At 44.5% G+C, this 17,498-nt stretch overlaps 3 protein-coding genes across 6 annotated transcripts; 1 reads left to right on the forward strand and 2 right to left on the reverse strand.

The window, feature by feature from the left end:
* Window positions 1-367: 367 nt before the first annotated feature.
* LOC117148720 (chloride intracellular channel exc-4) lies at window positions 368-9,123 on the reverse strand. Its single transcript, XM_033316271.1, has 4 exons — window positions 8,732-9,123; window positions 1,334-1,843; window positions 796-906; window positions 368-731 (listed from the first exon to the last, which is right to left on the reverse strand). The coding sequence occupies exons 1-4, from the start codon at window positions 8,816-8,818 to the stop codon at window positions 654-656; spliced, it is 786 nt and encodes a 261-aa protein (XP_033172162.1). The 5' UTR covers window positions 8,819-9,123; the 3' UTR covers window positions 368-653.
* Window positions 9,124-9,817: 694 nt separating this feature from the next.
* Window positions 9,818-12,832, forward strand: LOC117148717 (nuclear pore complex protein Nup93-1). The gene is made up of 5 exons (XM_033316266.1): window positions 9,818-10,078; window positions 10,142-10,322; window positions 10,402-11,205; window positions 11,279-11,904; window positions 11,983-12,832. Exons 1-5 carry the CDS (start codon window positions 9,918-9,920, stop codon window positions 12,677-12,679), a joined length of 2,469 nt encoding a protein of 822 aa, XP_033172157.1. The 5' UTR covers window positions 9,818-9,917; the 3' UTR covers window positions 12,680-12,832.
* A 20-nt stretch (window positions 12,833-12,852) lies between these two features.
* On the reverse strand, window positions 12,853-17,129 carry LOC117148718 (LIM domain-containing protein jub). Of its 4 annotated transcripts, none has more exons than XM_033316268.1 (7): window positions 15,455-17,129; window positions 15,055-15,084; window positions 14,384-14,524; window positions 14,149-14,318; window positions 13,837-13,899; window positions 13,581-13,746; window positions 12,853-13,512 (listed from the first exon to the last, which is right to left on the reverse strand). In XM_033316268.1, the coding sequence occupies exons 1-7, from the start codon at window positions 16,821-16,823 to the stop codon at window positions 13,265-13,267; spliced, it is 2,187 nt and encodes a 728-aa protein (XP_033172159.1). In that variant the 5' UTR covers window positions 16,824-17,129; the 3' UTR covers window positions 12,853-13,264. The 4 variants fall into 4 exon arrangements, with proteins under 4 accessions (XP_033172159.1, XP_033172158.1, XP_033172161.1 ...); XM_033316267.1 differs by having other exon boundaries at window positions 13,837-13,914; XM_033316270.1 differs by lacking the exon at window positions 15,055-15,084.
* Window positions 17,130-17,498: the final 369 nt, after the last annotated feature.

Here is a 17,498-nt window from a genome sequence, read left to right on the forward strand (position 1 = left end):
TTTTTCTTGTTATGATAAAATAAAATATTTAAATAAAAATTAAAAATGGCAAACTTTCGCCAGGGAGCAAAAAAAAAATCAAAATCATAATTTTGCAATAGAAAAAAAAAAACATTTGTCTTCGAATACAACAAAAAAGCTCCTTGCAGAATAAAAAATATAATATAAAATAAACATTTTGAAGGAACGGGAAGCGCTCCTTCAGGCGATCGATACATTTTAATTGACAGCGAGCTACATAATTATATTCATGCGTTTGCCTGTGTACATCTGTATGTCAAACACAAATGTTTTAATATTAATTAAGCAAACAAACATGCAGGCGGGCCAAGTAAGTCAAAGCCTTCTCGATAGATTGTGGCTGGTGTTTTGTTTTTTGTTTTTGAAATGGGGTTTAAATTAAGCATAGCTGAAGAAAGGCAACGCGGCTGCTTAAAGAACACTTGTTGTTATGCTTGCTATATATATAGTAGGTATATATATATATTTATATATAATATATGCATGGGTAGTTATATCCGTTAAGTATACATCTATGTATAGTCCTCAGAGTTGCTGCTGCTTGTAAAATTGTCCAAAATATTGTGGTTGCGATTGCTGTATACTATTAGTTGATGTGTGGTGTGGCTGCATGGCTCTGCTCCATAGGAAACCTACTCCGAAATATCAATTGGAATGTATGTGGTAAACGTGGGCGTCTCCAGCTCCTCGTGCTTCTTCATTTTGAGACTCTGCAAGCGAATGGAGATTCTAAGTTGAAGCCCAGTAAAATTGGCGCAATGTCAAGTTACGCACCTGTTGCAGCTTGTAGTGATTGATAATGTCCTGGTCGGCCGGGCACGATTGTGTGAAGGCGTCCAGCTGGTACATGTGATACATGTAGCGCCACAGGGCCGTCAAGTGCGTCTGCAAGGAATCGAAAAGTGAGACCGGTGAGTCATTGATGTCTGGTCGGGACGGCTTATTCAATCGATTCTATAGCTGATTGGACTTCGATTTAAAACCCATTTACGGTTGGTGACTGCAGCACAGACCACTCACAATCAAAGTTATACAATGTAATAGCCTTAGATAGAGTTGCTATTAAATCTATATGGCAATACAGCTCATCGCATTCATTCTTGCGCTATTAATCATTTAAGCAAAAAAGTCTCAAAGCCACTAAGTCAATATTTGCCCTCTGCTTTCTATTCGCAAATAAAGTCTTTATCAGCAAAAGTTTTCCTGACTAATCCATCAAATACGCAAATACGATAATGCTGTATTATTTGCGCATCGAAAGAGTTTCTCCTCCTGCGGCGACTGTGATACCCTGGAACCCCCCACTGCTTACCGGGATTTCAAAGTCGACGAAGTACTTGCCCGCCACACGGATGTGCTGCAGGCGCGGCATCAGCTCACAGTCGAAGCAGCACATGGTGTCGCCGGTGAGGAAGCGCGTGTTGCGCGCGGACAGATGATCGTTGATCTTGCGCAGATGCGAGAGCAGGGCGTTGTTCTTGGCCTCGTCCTTCTTCACCAGCATCAGCTTCAACTTGACGTACAGGTTCTCGATCAGGGTGGCCACCTCCTTGTCCTGGACGAACAGATTGTAGCCGCCCGGTATGTTCTTCATGATGTGCCGCTCGATCTTCTCGTTCTCCAGAATGGCCAGCCCATTGTCAATGAGGATGGGCGGGTGTGTGGCCTCGAAATTGGTGCGGAAATCGGGCGGCGGCTTCTGCATATCCACCGTCGTCACCTTCAGGCTGATCGTCTTTAGTTCGGCCAGCAGATACAGGTCCATGAAGTACTCCTGGCAGAACAAACAGGCGCCCTTCCGCCTGCCATCGATGGTCGAGGCCTGCGAATCGAAGCGGAAAATAATATCAAAATTAGGAAAACAAGCGTTTATTCAATCAAAAAGCGAGAGGGGTGCGGTGCCTGCAGCCGAAAATGTTTACTTGGCCATTTCGATAAGTTGGCTTTGCGGCGATACCATCAAGTGTTAATGTGGGTCACATTCCGGGGACTGGGCATTTTTCCAGCGATTGGACATTGCCTTCAGTCCACTTAATGGACACATAATGGCACATCGCGTGCCGGCAATTACTGATAAACACAAATCAAACAGAAATTTAACAAAATAAGACAACATAGTTTTCCATTATGATCATGTGACATCATCATCATCATAATCATCATAACCATAAACGTTCTGCGTTGTTCAACCGCCCAGCGTGGCGTGATGAGCCATCGAGGTTTGTTTGCTCGCCATTTTTTTCTTTTTTGGGGGACCGGAAGCGATCCAAAGGCAAGACGAGCGACGTCGAGTGGACGACGACGACGACACTAGCCAAGCCAGACGAGAACTCTGCATCGCTGCACTGCCAAGGCCAGTGGAGGATAGGCAGATACATTTGTAGCTACACAGATGGCAAGATAAATAGTGAGACTTGGCGAACGGCAAGGCAATGCCAGCGCCACAGGCTACAGTGAGCACTGGCTAGTTGAGCCAAGTCCCTGCATCTGCATTCCAGCAATATGAAGCCGCAGATAAGGCAGGTATTAACAGATTAAGCGTATTTATTTACGTGATTATTTATAGCTGCCAGTGGTATTAAAACATAACAAAAGGCGGAAATACTTCATCTTTTTATGCGATTGTGGATATGATGAAAACGTTCGGCAAATTTAAATGGAATTTAAACTGTTCCGCTTAGCCGGTATCCACTGTAGATCGATGGCATTGCTGCAGCTGAGAAGCAGCTAAAGCCAAACACATCACACAAATGATGACGATGATGTCATCAGGCGTGCGGTGTGTGAAGTTTACTTGTTGATTGCCGTTGCCAGCTTTGTTTTTTTTTATTTGCTGCCCATATTTAACCCCCTCCCCCCACCCCCCTTCGCACAACCATTTCTGCTGGCGTCGATAGCCGGCTTAACTTCAAATAAGCCCCAACGCCAGGCGGCAATCAATGTGCGTTTATATGGCACTGTGCATATTTGTATTCGTTAGATAAGCCAGCCTGCACTGCTGTTTTCACACAATTGCCACAACAGCGCACAGAAACCGAAGAGAGTGAGCAAATCTACTGGCTGCTCAAGAACGAGGTTGTCGTGGAGCTGGGAGCATTCTCCAAACTCCACAGCGAATCCATGAAGTTCGCTACACGGAGTAAGTATGTATCTACGAGTATATGGGTATTTCTATTTATATTTCTATTTCTGCACACCCACATCGTTATGGGTTATGGGTTATATATGGTTACGGTTCAACACTTGCCAAATACACATTTAGACTAAGTGATAAATATGATAACGTGGCGTACGCAATAATTATCTCCAGTTAACTTGTCGGTTTGTAAATTCTATTTTACGCACCAATTGCTGGCAATTAAAATATTATTTCGAATGCGAAGTTAATTAGCATTGCCCTGTGTGTTAATGGCTTAATAACGAAACCCAGCCAAACCAAACCGAACCCAACCCATTTTCCAGCCCACATGGTCGCAACATAATCAAACTATGGAAGGCAACAACAACAAAAATACAAAAAATAAGCTACAATGATTGTGGGAGCGGTATTCGTATAATTTTGTATCTTTTTTTTCATTCCGCCGCGGTGCTTAAACGGTTCATTTGTATTCTTTCGCACATTATTAACTGTGCACGTTCGTTTACCTGGTCTACGCACTTCCCTCCACACATCCGCAGTCCATGGCCCATAGCCCACAGCTCCAAGCTCCATAAATTCCCAACTGACCCGGATTACTTTCAGTACGTCGCACATATTCGTTCCGCTCGTATCTGTATTTCATATTTTCTTGGCCCGCATTTTGTTGACTCGATTTTTAAGGCCGCACTAATTGTTGCAGCAAGTACAAGTACGAAATTGTTAAATAAAACTAATAATATCGCATTACAATATTTTTGCCATCTCTAGCGAGCATTGTAGTTTGCAATATGAGTTGCACAAATTGGAAATGGGAATTGCAAAATGCAAGACTAAGACGTGTGGCAACGTCGAAAGGTCAGTCGAAGTCAGTCAGTCAGGCAATCATCTCGAGCTACAGATACAGATACAAATACAAAGTATATGGAAAAACTATGGATACAGATACATTTGCAAATAGAGATACAGATACATAGACGGCGGCTGCAATTGACGTTTTCAAAATAGAAATGACGAGAGAAGGCAGGCCAAAAAGCAGTTAGCAAATGTCAAGTGCCATTCACGTACATATGCTTCAGATACATATATGTATGTACATATATATACTTTATAAGGCCACATCTGGCTAATAAAAACTGACGGCTAAATAAATACCTAGCCAATATAAACGTTCGTCTTTGAATACGTTTTCGTTGTAGAAAAATAAGTTGTGGTTTTTTTTGTGTTTTTTTTTTTTGGCTAGCCATAGAGGCGGTGAAAACTATAGATATTTATTTTAGAGGAAAACTATAGATTATCCATTTATTTTACTATTAAAGATAATCAATCTACCCATCTTATCAACCACCATTTTTGCATACTGAGTATTTGTGTGTTGGTGAAAATGGTTGCTTAAACAATTGTTATGATATTTCGAAATGTTTAATTTTAAGCCCTATTATTTTGTACGCAATCGTACGCCCGTACATATATATACGTACATATATGTACGCACTCAACATCTTCGATTTGTTTTCCCTTTAATTGTAAATTCGTGGCGCGATAAGATAGAGGGCGGAAAAGTTAAGCAAAGTCAAATAAAATGAAATTCGTAAGCTTTTTGCGCCAGCGATCAGAAATCGTAAATGTAAACGAAAATGAAATTGTTGGAAATAGTGGATGCCAGCCATGCTTTATTTTAATTTATTTATATTTTTGGTTCTTTTTGGTTTTTTTTCTCTGGGCTGGGATGGGTTGTTTTATTTTGGGAACCGGTTCGCTGACAGCTGCAGCGCAATAATTTAATTTTAATCATGATCATGATGTTGGGGGGCAGATGTCAACCTTGAGAAAAGCTTTCTTCGCACTCGAAGAGCGTCGATTCGATTCGATTCTCGAATGCCGGAGTTCTTTCAATTGGGCCACATAGATACATGTATATTTATAAATATATATGTGTGTGTATGTGCCATATCTTATCAAAAGTCGGGCGGCGGAAGTTATCGCCGCAGTTCGGTGCTGATGATGATGGTGCCTGATGAAGTAATAGCCAAAATAATAGAAATATAATCAGGCCAAGTGGTCGCATGGCAGGTGAAGTCAGCCGGCATATCTTGGGCCACAATTTTTTAATGGGCTAATGGGTTTTCCAATGCCTAATCGCATTTCCCCTCCCAAAAACCGTTGACAACCTATGCCAAGGTATGTTCAAGAATTACGTTTAAATCTTATAAAAACATGTGCTATGATTATTAAGAATCATATTGCACTTAATACAGGTAAAAAGTCATACAAAATATACGATGTGAGTTACGAAAGGAAGTTATGAACATTAAAATAGGCAACAACAAAAAAACACCACTAATTGTCAATTAGAACGAATGCACTTTAGTTTTGGACTAAAGCAAGGGAAAATTGTGGGGGCGGGAAATTGTGGGCGGAGGATGTCAAGCCTTTGCGTGTTTTACTTGGCTAAAAAGCCAGTCACACAGCAATGCACACACACACACACACAGAGAACGTGGGGGCGTGAATAAAACAAGAAATCAACGACTCAACTGTCACAAAACACAAACCATAGAAGAGGCAAGGAAGACACGTACAGTGGTACTTAGATTGGATGCACTTTCTTACGAAAATCCATATATATTTTTCGAATTTATCAGCACTTTAAAATGGTATACTGACAACTAATTTCAGACATGTCTATTACTCATTTAAAAAAAAAATATATATAAAGCAAATATATAAAGCAGTAATAAGCAATAAATTAGCCATTGCATTATGAATTCCCTATCAATGCTTTAAAATATTTCATTTTACTTAAGTTTTTAAGCCAGCTTTATATTGAATGCGAACTCATTTCTTTGCAGTGTTGAAAAAGCGCCGTATTTACTAAGTGCAGCTTTTCATCTCGACTCTTTGCTGCCCCGTTGAAGTGACAACAAAGAAGCGCATTTTCCTCAACTCAGCACAACTGAAGCCGCAACAATCGCTTGGCGTTCAGTTGCAACAAAAGGCGCTAATTTAGCTCAAGTTTGCATGAGATTTATCCTTGGGTGGGAAAGGTTGCCCCAAAAGAAGGCCATTGTGTGTGGCAAAGAAACAAGTACTAAGTGTTTTACATAAGTTATAAACCTCAAGGATTTGATGTATGTGCGTAAAATTAGGTAGCTAATTTTCTTCGAGTGCATTGGCGATCGCCTTTTGTTTTGATCGGCGCTTTGTTTTGATTCGATTCGATGGCTTGGCCAATTTCTGGAAATCTCGCGTGGGCGATGACTCGCGGGTAAGGCATTGGCTTTGGCTTTGGGTTTTTGCTTGAAACTGAAACCAACACCAAAGCCAAAAACCGAACTTGGAGCCGCAGCCAAAGCCAAGTCAAGGAGGCGGAAAAGCGCGCACGAGAAAAACCTGTTTAGCGTTCAATGATTGTTTTGTTTTGCAGCAAACGAAGAAACAAGAAAACACATTTGTATTTGTTTGTTGCCTGCACGCGCGGAACAGAGAGGCATGCCACGATCCCCAGCTATATATGTATGTAGCTGGATCCGCCGCTGCCACACTCGCTCCTCTTGAACCCCACAGCTGAACAAAACCAACAACACAGCTTTCCTCGGCGGCGGCAAATTGAACTTTCACTTTTTCGCTGGGAAATGGCTATGGAAATGGAAACGATGGGCCTTACATGGAGTGCGTTGTTATGTCAAAGATGCTTCTGTCACTCCTCTGCTGCAGTTTAACTATTGCTTTTAACTGGCCAAAAATCCAGGCAAAAATGAAAGAAGAAGAAACAAAAAGAAAAGAAAGGAAACAGGTGCTCCCAAGCACTTTCTCCCACGAAAACAGGAAAAGGGAGCGGGCCATGGACCATTGGGTTTTCCGGGGAAAATGGGGGATAAGTTTCGAAAGTGTTAGGACTAAAACATTGATCATACGATATGAATAGAATATGATTACTAATTTTAGCCATTACATATGGTATTGCTGTTTATTTTGGGAACAAAACTGGTTACGAAAACCTATTTGATGTACACGATTGCTCATGGCAGTTGTTTTGCGGCGAGTGGGTTTTTTTTTTTTCTTTTGGGAATCGAATGGTATAACACATGGTATATTGTACTGCTTGGGTTTAGGCAATGCAAAGGTGGGGGAAATTACTCATGGGCAGACGACTCGAGGTGCGGCCTCCATTTCCATTTGCGTGGGCTGGATGAGTGGCCAAGTTGAGTCGAGTTTGCCAATAGAATCAACAACAGCAGGGCTCCAAAGTGTTTCGAAAACAATTACAATTACTTCGGCAAACAGTGGGAACCAACAAAAAAACAAAGTTAAGTGGAGTCATGCTCGACTTACAATTCCGGGAAAAAATAAATAGATTGCGGCCTATACTAAAAAAAACCGAAGGGTTCGTAATCTTTGACTCATTTTGCAATAATAGCACTCTTAAGAAAGATGCCAATGAACAATTGTTTTATCACAAGTTTTTTTTCCACCATCGAAGAAGAGAACTGATAAGAAAAGATGTCTTTTAAGTATTGGAAAAAAATCGAACAAGTTTTTGTTATCAGTAACTTGTAATACATCAAGAAATAAGACACTACATATTATTATATATATTAATCATTAAATTAATCACACTTTAGGAATCTACTGCTATTATCTTGACCGCAAATGTGCGGAGTGCTAGCTTTTTGTTTTCTTCGATTCTTTAGAGGAGCATGACGTATGCGTCAAGAAATTTAGAAATCACTAAAAGATAAAAAAGAACCTCTAATTCACACACACACACAGAGAAACATGCTGGTGGATGCGAAGGGGGCGGTGCGGGGGGCTTAGAAGAACTATGAAGAAGGAGCATTTGTTGAGCAATTGGCGCAATGAAATGTGATTAAAGTTTTTAGCAGATAAGAACCGTAGAAATATGTTACGTTCCACAACTTTCAGACTTTGCACACACAGCAATATCATGATAGTTATTGAATATTAAAAATATATTTCATATGAACAGCTCTAATAATTTGGAAAAAACGATGGCTTTAAAGTATTGCACCAAAAAGGTATGCTGTAAAATTTCATTTGGAATGCCAGAAGTTTCAAAATCAAGTTGATGCTTTAGAAATGGTTAATCATGGAGTTCTGAAAATCATAACTTAATCAACAATTTCGTTCTGTGCAGATGTGCCCGAGTGCATGTGTATGCGTGACTGTGTTTGTGTGTGTGAATGTGCGATAGGGAGAAAAGGAGAAAACCGGTTTTGGCGATGCTTAGGAACCGCAAGGCGAAAGGGGAGCGTCGGCGAGGGGGGAGGGGGACGGGGGTGTGTGCTAAACGTATTCTGTTCGTTTTAACCAAATGTGACACACTGCAAAGTGCCACAGTGAGAAGCAGAAGAAGAAGACAACGAAGAAGGAACAGAGGAAGAGGATGAGGAACAAACGGCAGTTCGCGTTTTCCCAGTCGCTTCTTGTTTTTGCCTTTGTTTGCATTTGCTTCTGCTTTTGCCCCGGCTGCATTATTTTCACTCTGCATGGAAATTTGCGCAGAGCGAAATGGAAAACTGCAGGGGTATGCAAATGACGCTGTTCGCTCACCTTTATGATCAATTCTATCTCGGGCACATCGAATTTACTGCTGCCGTTCGTCTCCTGGCTCTGCTGCGATTCCACTTCGGACGACATTGCGATATTGTTTGTTTTTATCGTTTATTCTCGATATCTCTGATCAGATCGAAGAGTTTTTTCTTAATCCGCGTGACGAGGTGCGTGCGTGTTCGTTTCCTTTTCGCTTTTGTTGTGCTAATTTCCTTTGCCAATACACACACTCACGTACACAAGCTGTAACACACACAGGCAGCACACTCACACACACACACAGAGAGACGGAGGGAAGAAGAAGCTCGCCTCGCAGTGTTTAAAAAAAATATGCCGTTCTGTTCTACGATTTGCGCGCTGCTAAAGTCTATTCACGATTGAATTGGTGAGCCGCTGAATAAACCAATCTGCACTGCGCGGAATACACTAACGCCTGCTGTTCAGCGTTACCAGACCGTCCTGCCTTTTGGCTAGCTAGCCTATAAATACCAAGCTAATAGCAAATGTTTCTACAGTTGTAAGTACTCCCTCCCAATAACAGTTGTTATTGGGACATTTCAATAACAGATTGCACAATGCCAGCAATATTAACAATTAAATAATTATTCTATTTTTCTACCTGTTGCTCGTATAGTAAATAGGGTATACTAGACTCGTTGGAAAGTATGTAACAGGTAAAAAGAAGCGTTTTCGACCATATGAAGTGTTTATATTCTTGATCAGGATCAATAGCCGGAATCTATCTGCGCCTGTCCGTCCGCAATTTATATCGGTATACCATACCCTCCTTACACCAACAAAACTCCCATTTATTACCCAATATATTGATATTCCAGAAAAATTATGAAATTTCGCGTTCGGGGAACTCGACTATAGCATTCTCTTTTGTTTTGTAACAACTTTTAGGTATTGAGAAATAATTTCTTAGTCTACTATCCATATCAACTTTTTAATTTAATATCAAATATTTCTTATTAAATCATTTGTAGACATTATTATAGTTATTATTATACAAAACAGTTGTACTATAAAATATACCAACAAGAATACCACCGATTGCAAACATTTTGGCGCTAAAATAATCCGGACTGGTCGCAACCAGGTGGCAGCACTAGCAGCTTGGTGTGCGCTGCGTTGAAATTATTTTTTTTTGTTGGCACCGGCTTTTCCATCCCAATATCCCGACATGGATCTGATGGAGCTGCTGAAGCAGGCCCAGCGCCTGACGAACGATACTAATACGGACACGGAGGTGCCGGGCGTGGAACGAACCATGTCCCAGGTTCTGCAGGCCACCAAGGAGTTTCACTCGCGTGTCACTCAAATGGGCACCAATGACCTGCAGGCGTGAGTATTTCGCTATAGGCCATGCGCCAAAAATTGTTATGTTAACCGGTCATCCAAATGCAGCCACATACTGCTCGGCTCTAAGGGCGTGGATCTGCCCAAGCTCACGCAGAAGCTGGAGTCGCTCAGCGCCCGCCAAACCTTCGAGCCAATTGATCCGGTGACGGAGACCAATGTGCAGGCCTATCTGAAGAACGAGCGGGAGAACGCCATACTGTCAGTTATTGATGAGACAAATCGCAGTGTGAGTGCGCGAAACGGCATGCTCCAGGCAGACACCAAAAATTCTGAACTTTCTATTTCTATTAACCAATCCATTGCAGATATTTAAGACTGTGGAGCGACAGAAGTGGCGTTGCATCTATTCGGAGTGGGGCGAGGAGAAGGAAGCGCTGCTGAACGCTCTGGTCGGACCGAACCAACAGGACTTCCCAGTCCAGTTTCAGATGGTGCCCACGGCCATGGCTGATGAGCCCACTCCGTACTCCCAACTGAATGGCCAAGAGCAGATGTACGCTGAACAGATCGCCATCCACAACCGTTCAAACATCCTGGGCAGACAAGGCCCTAACTTGCTGACGACCTTTGCCCAACTGGTTCAGGGCTCCTTTAACGATGAGCCCGTAGCCGAGATGTGGAACGTATTGGATTTTATGACCGCGTTGCCGCCAGTCTCGAGCAGCATCGATCCAATCAAGAATCGTCAGACATCACCGCAATTCGTTGATCAGGCCCGCACGTACTTGGAGCGCAGATACAGGACGTATATGAAAAAGTTTATCATTGCGAATTTAGCCAAAGCGCGGCGGGGCGGAATCCCCAACGTGTACAATATGGTCCGCTCTTATGTGAGCGTTACTCTCCAGGGGCAGCGAGCCCTCTTCGGGCTGCACGACGTGAACAATGGCCAGCCGTTGTGGCCACATGTTTACTATAGCTTGCGGAGTGGCGATCTGGACGCGGCTGCGTTGTACCTCAAGGAATCGGGAACCTGCCCCGACCTGCTTACGCTATTGACGTTGCGGAAGAACGGCGATAGGGACACCTTGATGGTCAAGCTTGAGGGTCAGCTAAAGTTGGAGTACAACAGCAGACTGCGCTCCTGCTCGGATCCCTACAAAAAGGCGGTGAGTGCTCGCCTTTTGCTAAAACTTGTTGCGTATATTCGTGCTAATCATATGTTTTCCTCTTTTCCATTAGGTATACGTAGTATTGTTGGCGTGTGATCCTCTCTTCACTAACGCAGAACTGATGCGCAGCATCGATGACTTCCTGTGGCTGCAACTGTGCATTCTGCGCAGGGAGGACCAAAGCGAAAACAACCTCGAGCAGCTAACGTTCAGCGGCCTGCAATCGCTCATTTTGGAAAAGTACGGCGAGAACTACTTCAATGCGCGTGAGAAGGCGCCGCTATATTTCCAGGTGCTGACGCTTACCGGCCAATTTGAGGCCGCCATTGAATTCCTCGCCCGCACCGAGAAAAATCGAACCCACGCTATCCACATGGCCATTGCCCTAAACGAGATATCCATGCTGGGAACACCAAGTTCCGTGGAACAACCGCTTTTGAGCTCCGAACCGGACGACCCAAAACCCATGAAGCGACTCAATTTTGTGCGGCTGATCGTCATGTACGCCAAGTGCTTTGAGAGGACGGACACCAAGCATGCGCTGCAGTACTATTACCTGTTGCGCCACTTTAAATCCGAGAAGGGCACTAACGTGATGCTCACCTGCGTCTGCGATCTGCTCGTTGAGAACTGCGACGAAGCCATGCTAAAGCTGGTTTTCGGGACGGAGGATAAGAAAAACTCCTTGCGCTATGGGTAAGTCACGTTTGGTACTCTCAAAACATTTCAAAATCCTTTTGGCAAATAGCTAATGGTTTATTCTCTTTTATTTAGCGGCATATATGCGGAATTCCAAATGCAGGAATGCGATAAGTACTCCCTGGCCGAAATGGTGGGCGATGAGTTTTCGAAACGCTGCGACTACGATTCGGCCATCGAGCTCTACTTTATTGGTGGCCAGCTGGACAAGGCGCTGCGCTTGGTGAACGCGCTACTGGCACAGGTGGTCCACCAACCAACGCAGAATGGAAGCGTGCGTAACCGGGTGGGCATTTTCATCAAACGACTAGATGCGGCGCTGACCGTGCGTAAATCGGACTTAGAGCCTCAAGTGGTTGTCACATATACAGTGCTGACACAGGTCAAGGAGTTCTTTGACCTCTATTACAAAGGCGCATTGCGTGCGGCATTAGAAATCCTGACCAACAATCATCTGATACCCGCCAGCTCATCGGAAGTGGACGAGTGTGTGACGAACACAAAGCGCATGGGTGCCGAGGTCATCAAGGTGCTGCCCGATATCCTGCTGGCGGCAATGGACATTGTGTACCAGGAGTATGTGAAGCTAATGGACTCGAATGAAAAAGCTTCCGGTTTCTTGGATGAAAGCAAATGCCTCAACAAGGAGCCCGCCGTGAAACATTTGCGGGACAGGGCCAAGGCATTCACCAACATGGCTGCCAGCGTTCCATACCGAATGCCCTCGACCACCAACCAGCGGCTCGTCCAGCTGGAGATCCTAATGCACTAACATTAGCCAGACTAATTGTACATTCAGTTGGCCTAAAATGAAACTAATGATTTATTTATGATTTATGATGCCCACGTTTTAGGCAATCAATTAAAATTTTGCATTTTCGCTACTTAATATCCGAAATACATACCACAACATGCCATTAACCCACTGGAATATCCACAAAAGACTTTCAGATCAGAAGCATTAAGTATTTTATTGCATAATTTGAGACACCATTTGCTATTGCATTGAAACCTCAAGAGGTCTCAGGAACACCCCAGGACGTACATATGAAAAACACATCAATATACTTGTATCAAAATAGTATTGCCAACAATGGTTGCCAACTGTCGGAGATTTCAGGAATCCATTACATAGTTTCGAACAGATCCGTTTGGAGATCACTGCCATAAAAATGAAGAAAAAAAAGCCATTAGCTTGGCCCTCGTTTTGTATAAATGCATTTGTTTTCACTTCTGTCTATTTAAGATAATATTGTTAATTGGAATAAGTTGATTGCGATAGTTTGTTCTGGTTTTGTGCACCACTCAGTCGAAGGTGGGAGGTCGGGCTGCGCCGCGCCGCCCCTCCCCGGCCCGCTCATCCCATATACTGGTACGAAGCGCAGACGGGCTCCTGGTGACGGGCGTGCGGCGAGGATTGCAGCGCCAGACGTTGCAGGTGGCAACCGCGGCAGAGCAGGCGCCCGTCCAGCGGGTAACAGCGTTTGTCCGGCTCATCGGTCAGCTGCATGCCGCACTCCTCGCAGATGTAGCAGTCCACGTGGAAGTCCTTGTCCATCGAGACGACGCGCACAGTTTCGTCGGTGCCCTCGACGGGAGTGATGCCTGCCGAGAATTGCCGACGATTGCGGGATTAGCATTGACGTATATTCGGCATGAAGTTGTGAACCCACCTTTGCCGCAGCTGGCGCACTTGGGCGCAAACATTCGATGGTAGTCGTTGACGCAGTAGATCTTGTGGTCCACGTCCACGGTGAAGGGCACCCCATCTAAGCACTCATTGCACACACAGCACCGGAAGCAGCCCGGATGATATGACTTGCCCATGGCCTGCAGGATCTGCAAGAGGGAAAGAGCGAGAGCGACGTCAATGTGAGTACAAGTTGCCCAATTAGAGCGGGATGGAAACGAATGAAGTGCAGTACGTACCATTTCCATGATTAGATGGCCACAGATGGCGCACTTTTCCGCCGTCTGCTGGAAGCCCGAGTACTGCAAGAGTGAATTCTTATTATTATTAATTAATGGCGTTGAAATCATAACAGAGCAAATGAAAAGTTAATTGTGTCAGTAACCAAAAATAACGATATATAATCATAAATATAATAAAATTGAATAATTACTGATCAAAACAACACAACACAGTTGGGAAAGTGTTTTCTCAAAATGAAAGGGAGTTATTACGGGGAAAATCAATATTTTTTAGTCCTGACTAAACTGCAACTACAACTATCTTCTCACCATGTAGTCCTCCTCGCAATAGACCCGACCATGCACATTGTAGAACGCCTTGCCTCGCAGCGCCCGTCCGCAGGAGCAGCAGATGAAGCAGTTGGTGTGATACAGATTGCCCATCGCCTGGCAAGCCTGACCGGCACCCTTCACCTTCTCGCCGCATGTGTGACAAATGCCTGGTGATTGTAACCGATATTATTATGAGTCAGAAATAGTGTGGTTGAGTACTAATGATACACACCAAAGTATTCGCCGTGCTCCTCGCTCTGCTCGATCTCCTCCTCCAGCTGGCGGGTGAGCTCCTCGATCTTGCGCTGCGCCTCCGTCGGGCCAGCCGGACGCGGCGGGGTGACGCTATACGGCAGCAGATTCTTGGTGAGACCTGATGGCGGTACAGAGCAAATATTAGGTCATGCTATTGACTTGGTTTGTAAGGCCAAGTGAAGCTAGTCAGCTTAGTTAGGAAAAATCAAAAATAAATATGCGGGCGCATTGTTGGGGCAAACTAGGCACGAATAATCAATCGCACGATTATTAGTCATGATCGAAAGTAATTACAATAAATAAATCAGGAAAAGAAGGCTGGAGAACAAATACTTGAATGAAAAATCAAATCAAATTAAAACAATATTTTTCTAATTATAATTCCCATCCACAAAACACAAAAGATTTTTTTGCTTTAACGATAAAATCCCAATTTCAATCATGGTGAAATGAAAATGAAAAATATTGCATTCGAATCGGTTTCGTTTGCCATTGAATCGGTTCAGGTAAAGGACTTAAAATTAAACCGGTTAGCGGCAACCGTTTGACCAAAGTTTGTCGCCCCGCCAACCGGTTTATGATTGAGCGATGAGTGATGACACGAACGGAACCCAACCCCTTGGAGAAACCAAGCTCAGCCCGTCATACCTCTCCTGGGTTTCAAGGCAGCGTTAACGGCTGCGTGCAAGCATTTTTGGTGGGGGAAGCATTTGGATTCATTAGTTTGATTAATACAATCTCGAATGGATGGTCGTGGCAGTGATGGAATGTATCCATGAAGGCAGAAGCATGCATACATAGATACTGAAATATTTTTCACAAGCCAGGCGAAATACATGTCTATACCTTATTATTATTCGATATTTAAATGATAGCTTTAGTTTAGTAAAGTATACCATGCAGCTTTAAATGAATCGATAGGATTTTGGCTCACTTTTTTATGTTCTTGGTATATGTATTGCATGTACTTCACCTAGGCGATGCGGTGTCTATTCCATCACTTAAAGTAATTCGCGGTTTTGGGAACAGACGATCGTTAGTAGCTTACCTGTGCTGCCCTGCGAGGGAGTGGGTGATGTGGCCACCGCCAGAGGAGCCGTCATCGCAATGGGCGTCGCCCGCAAGGAAGCGGTGGATGTTAGTGCTGCTGGTGCCGCTGCCGCTGATGTCGGTGCATTGGATGTGGCTGGTGGAGCTGCCGTGGCCATGCCCATGGCCAGTGATGACGTTATTATTGGTGGTTCCTGGACAGTTCGCTGGGCAGTGGCTCCCGTTGCTGCCGCCCTGCCGGTAGCCAATCCCGCTGCCGTATTCCTGTTCAGATTCGCCGTCATGCAAACGTAGTCAGAGCTATTTATGTCCTCTATATAGTTGGGATTAACGGAGACATTAATGGCGCCGCCGGGCGACTTAATGGGCGTGTGCTGCTGCAGTTTGGCCACCGACTGCGCGGTGGGTACGGGACTTAGGTGGCTGGGTAGCGATAGATTCCTATATCGTTGCGTGGGCGATCCTAAGGAGCTGGAACTGGCCGTATTGCTGCTAATGCTTCGCTGGTGCATGGGCGAGGCCAGCAGCGCATTGAGATCCAGACCGGCGGTGGACGAACCGCCCGAGGAGTTGGACGTGGGCTGCATCTCCTGATACATGGTGGCGGTGGCCGGCGATGCCTGTGGCTGTGCCCGCTGGCCAGAGTGTGGAATGATGTTCTCGTAAATGGGCGCAGCATGCTCCTCCAGATCGCCAGTTGGGCCCAAAGCCGCAGAACGACCCGATGGTGGTGGTGGTCCTCCTGCTCCTCTGACCGTTCCCAACGATGCGGTTCCTTGATTCTCTGGCACCGGCGTGTGTGCAAAGCGCCCAGCCCGAATGGGCTGCATAAGCAGATAGCCGTTCAATATGGCGCTCTGCCTGCTCCCGGGACTTTGAGGCTGAGCCCTCTTGTGGTTTGAATCGAATTGGCCGTAGAACTCCAGGTTCTCGTATACCGGCGAATGCTTCTGCGGGGCAATCCGCTGGCCCAGAATCTGTGCGGTCGGTGCATAGATCTGTGCACTTCCGTTGTGCGTGTGCTGTATCTGCTCCACTGGACGGGGCGTGGCGTATTTGGAGGCGGCAATGATGTTGCCGCGCTCGTACAGCTTATAGTCCTGATTGTGATGAAGGTTCTGCATTTGCTGCATCTGATGTTGCTGCTGCTGCTGTTGACTTTCCTGCAGGTAGTTCTCAATGGCGCCCGGTGAGCGCTGGTAGCTTCGCATGGCCACGCCCCCGTCACCAGGGCCACCACTGCCGCCCCCTCCTCCGCCACCAGCACCACCTCCCCCACCGATGTGAAGACGCTGCATCAGTGTCTCGTAGTCAGAATCGGAGTTGCTGGGATTCCTCGCCTGCGTCTGCGTCCGCTGGGTGGTCATTCTGTCTTTTAATATATATGTATATTTATCCTCCAGATCCTGCTCCTCCTCCTTATCGTCTTCTTCTTCCGTCTCTCCTACTCCCTCGCCACACTTGCTGTCTCGCTCTGCGGGGGGGACGCCGCCCCGAAATCAACGATTGGCTCACTTTTCCCGGTCGGAAAAGACCTTAGCTAACTGTGCGCGGCTAGTTGGCAATCAGTCAGTCGGCTTTTCCTTTATTCTATCAGCTTTTCTGCATTTTCTTTGTGCGCCTGCATTGGAAAATCAAAAAATTCGTACAGTGAAGTGTGACCGCCGCGGGTTACGTTTATAATATACCATCCGGAGGCAGACGAATATACCACAAAATATACTGCACCTCATAGGGAGTATACGCAGCTCAAAAGGGCCACTCTAAGATATCAAATATATATATTTAAAATTTTTTTTTTTATCTTGCAACGTTATTATTTAAAACTGTAAATTTAATTACAATTATACTTATTTGTTATTTTTTAGCTTGCAATCATTTCAATTTCGAAAAATGTGTGGTGTAAAAATTTTACTATTACTCTTCTTAAGTTTTTAATTTATTTGCACTATTTTTTACTTTTGAACCCAAAGCTCGACGTAAATGCTTAAACGCCATATATTATTTACCTTAATGATTACTTTTAAATAAAAGTTTGATGA

The sequence above is a fragment of the Drosophila mauritiana genome, chromosome X (genome assembly GCF_004382145.1).
Source record: "Drosophila mauritiana strain mau12 chromosome X, ASM438214v1, whole genome shotgun sequence".
Lineage (NCBI taxonomy): Eukaryota > Metazoa > Arthropoda > Insecta > Diptera > Drosophilidae > Drosophila > Drosophila mauritiana.

Excerpts from the sequence above, each read along its gene's own strand:
- LOC117148718 (XM_033316267.1), bottom strand. The coding sequence starts at position 16,823 with ATGACCACCCAGCGGACGCAGACGCAGGCGAGGAATCCCAGCAACTCC. Across the intron at positions 14,525-15,054 it reads TGCCTTGAAACCCAGGAGAG|GTCTCACCAAGAATCTGCTG; the intron begins GTATGACGGGCT and ends TACCGCCATCAG. Across the intron at positions 13,915-14,148 it reads ATTGCGAGGAGGACTACATG|AATTCACTCTTGCAGTACTC; the intron begins GTGAGAAGATAG and ends AATAATAATAAG.
- LOC117148720 (XM_033316271.1), bottom strand. The coding sequence starts at position 8,818 with ATGTCGTCCGAAGTGGAATCGCAGCAGAGCCAGGAGACGAACGGCAGC. Across the intron at positions 1,844-8,731 it reads AGATAGAATTGATCATAAAG|GCCTCGACCATCGATGGCAG; the intron begins GTGAGCGAACAG and ends TTCGATTCGCAG. Across the intron at positions 907-1,333 it reads TCGTCGACTTTGAAATCCCG|ACGCACTTGACGGCCCTGTG; the intron begins GTAAGCAGTGGG and ends GATTCCTTGCAG.
- LOC117148717 (XM_033316266.1), top strand. The coding sequence starts at position 9,918 with ATGGATCTGATGGAGCTGCTGAAGCAGGCCCAGCGCCTGACGAACGAT. Across the intron at positions 10,323-10,401 it reads TTGATGAGACAAATCGCAGT|ATATTTAAGACTGTGGAGCG; the intron begins GTGAGTGCGCGA and ends AATCCATTGCAG. Across the intron at positions 11,206-11,278 it reads CGGATCCCTACAAAAAGGCG|GTATACGTAGTATTGTTGGC; the intron begins GTGAGTGCTCGC and ends CTTTTCCATTAG.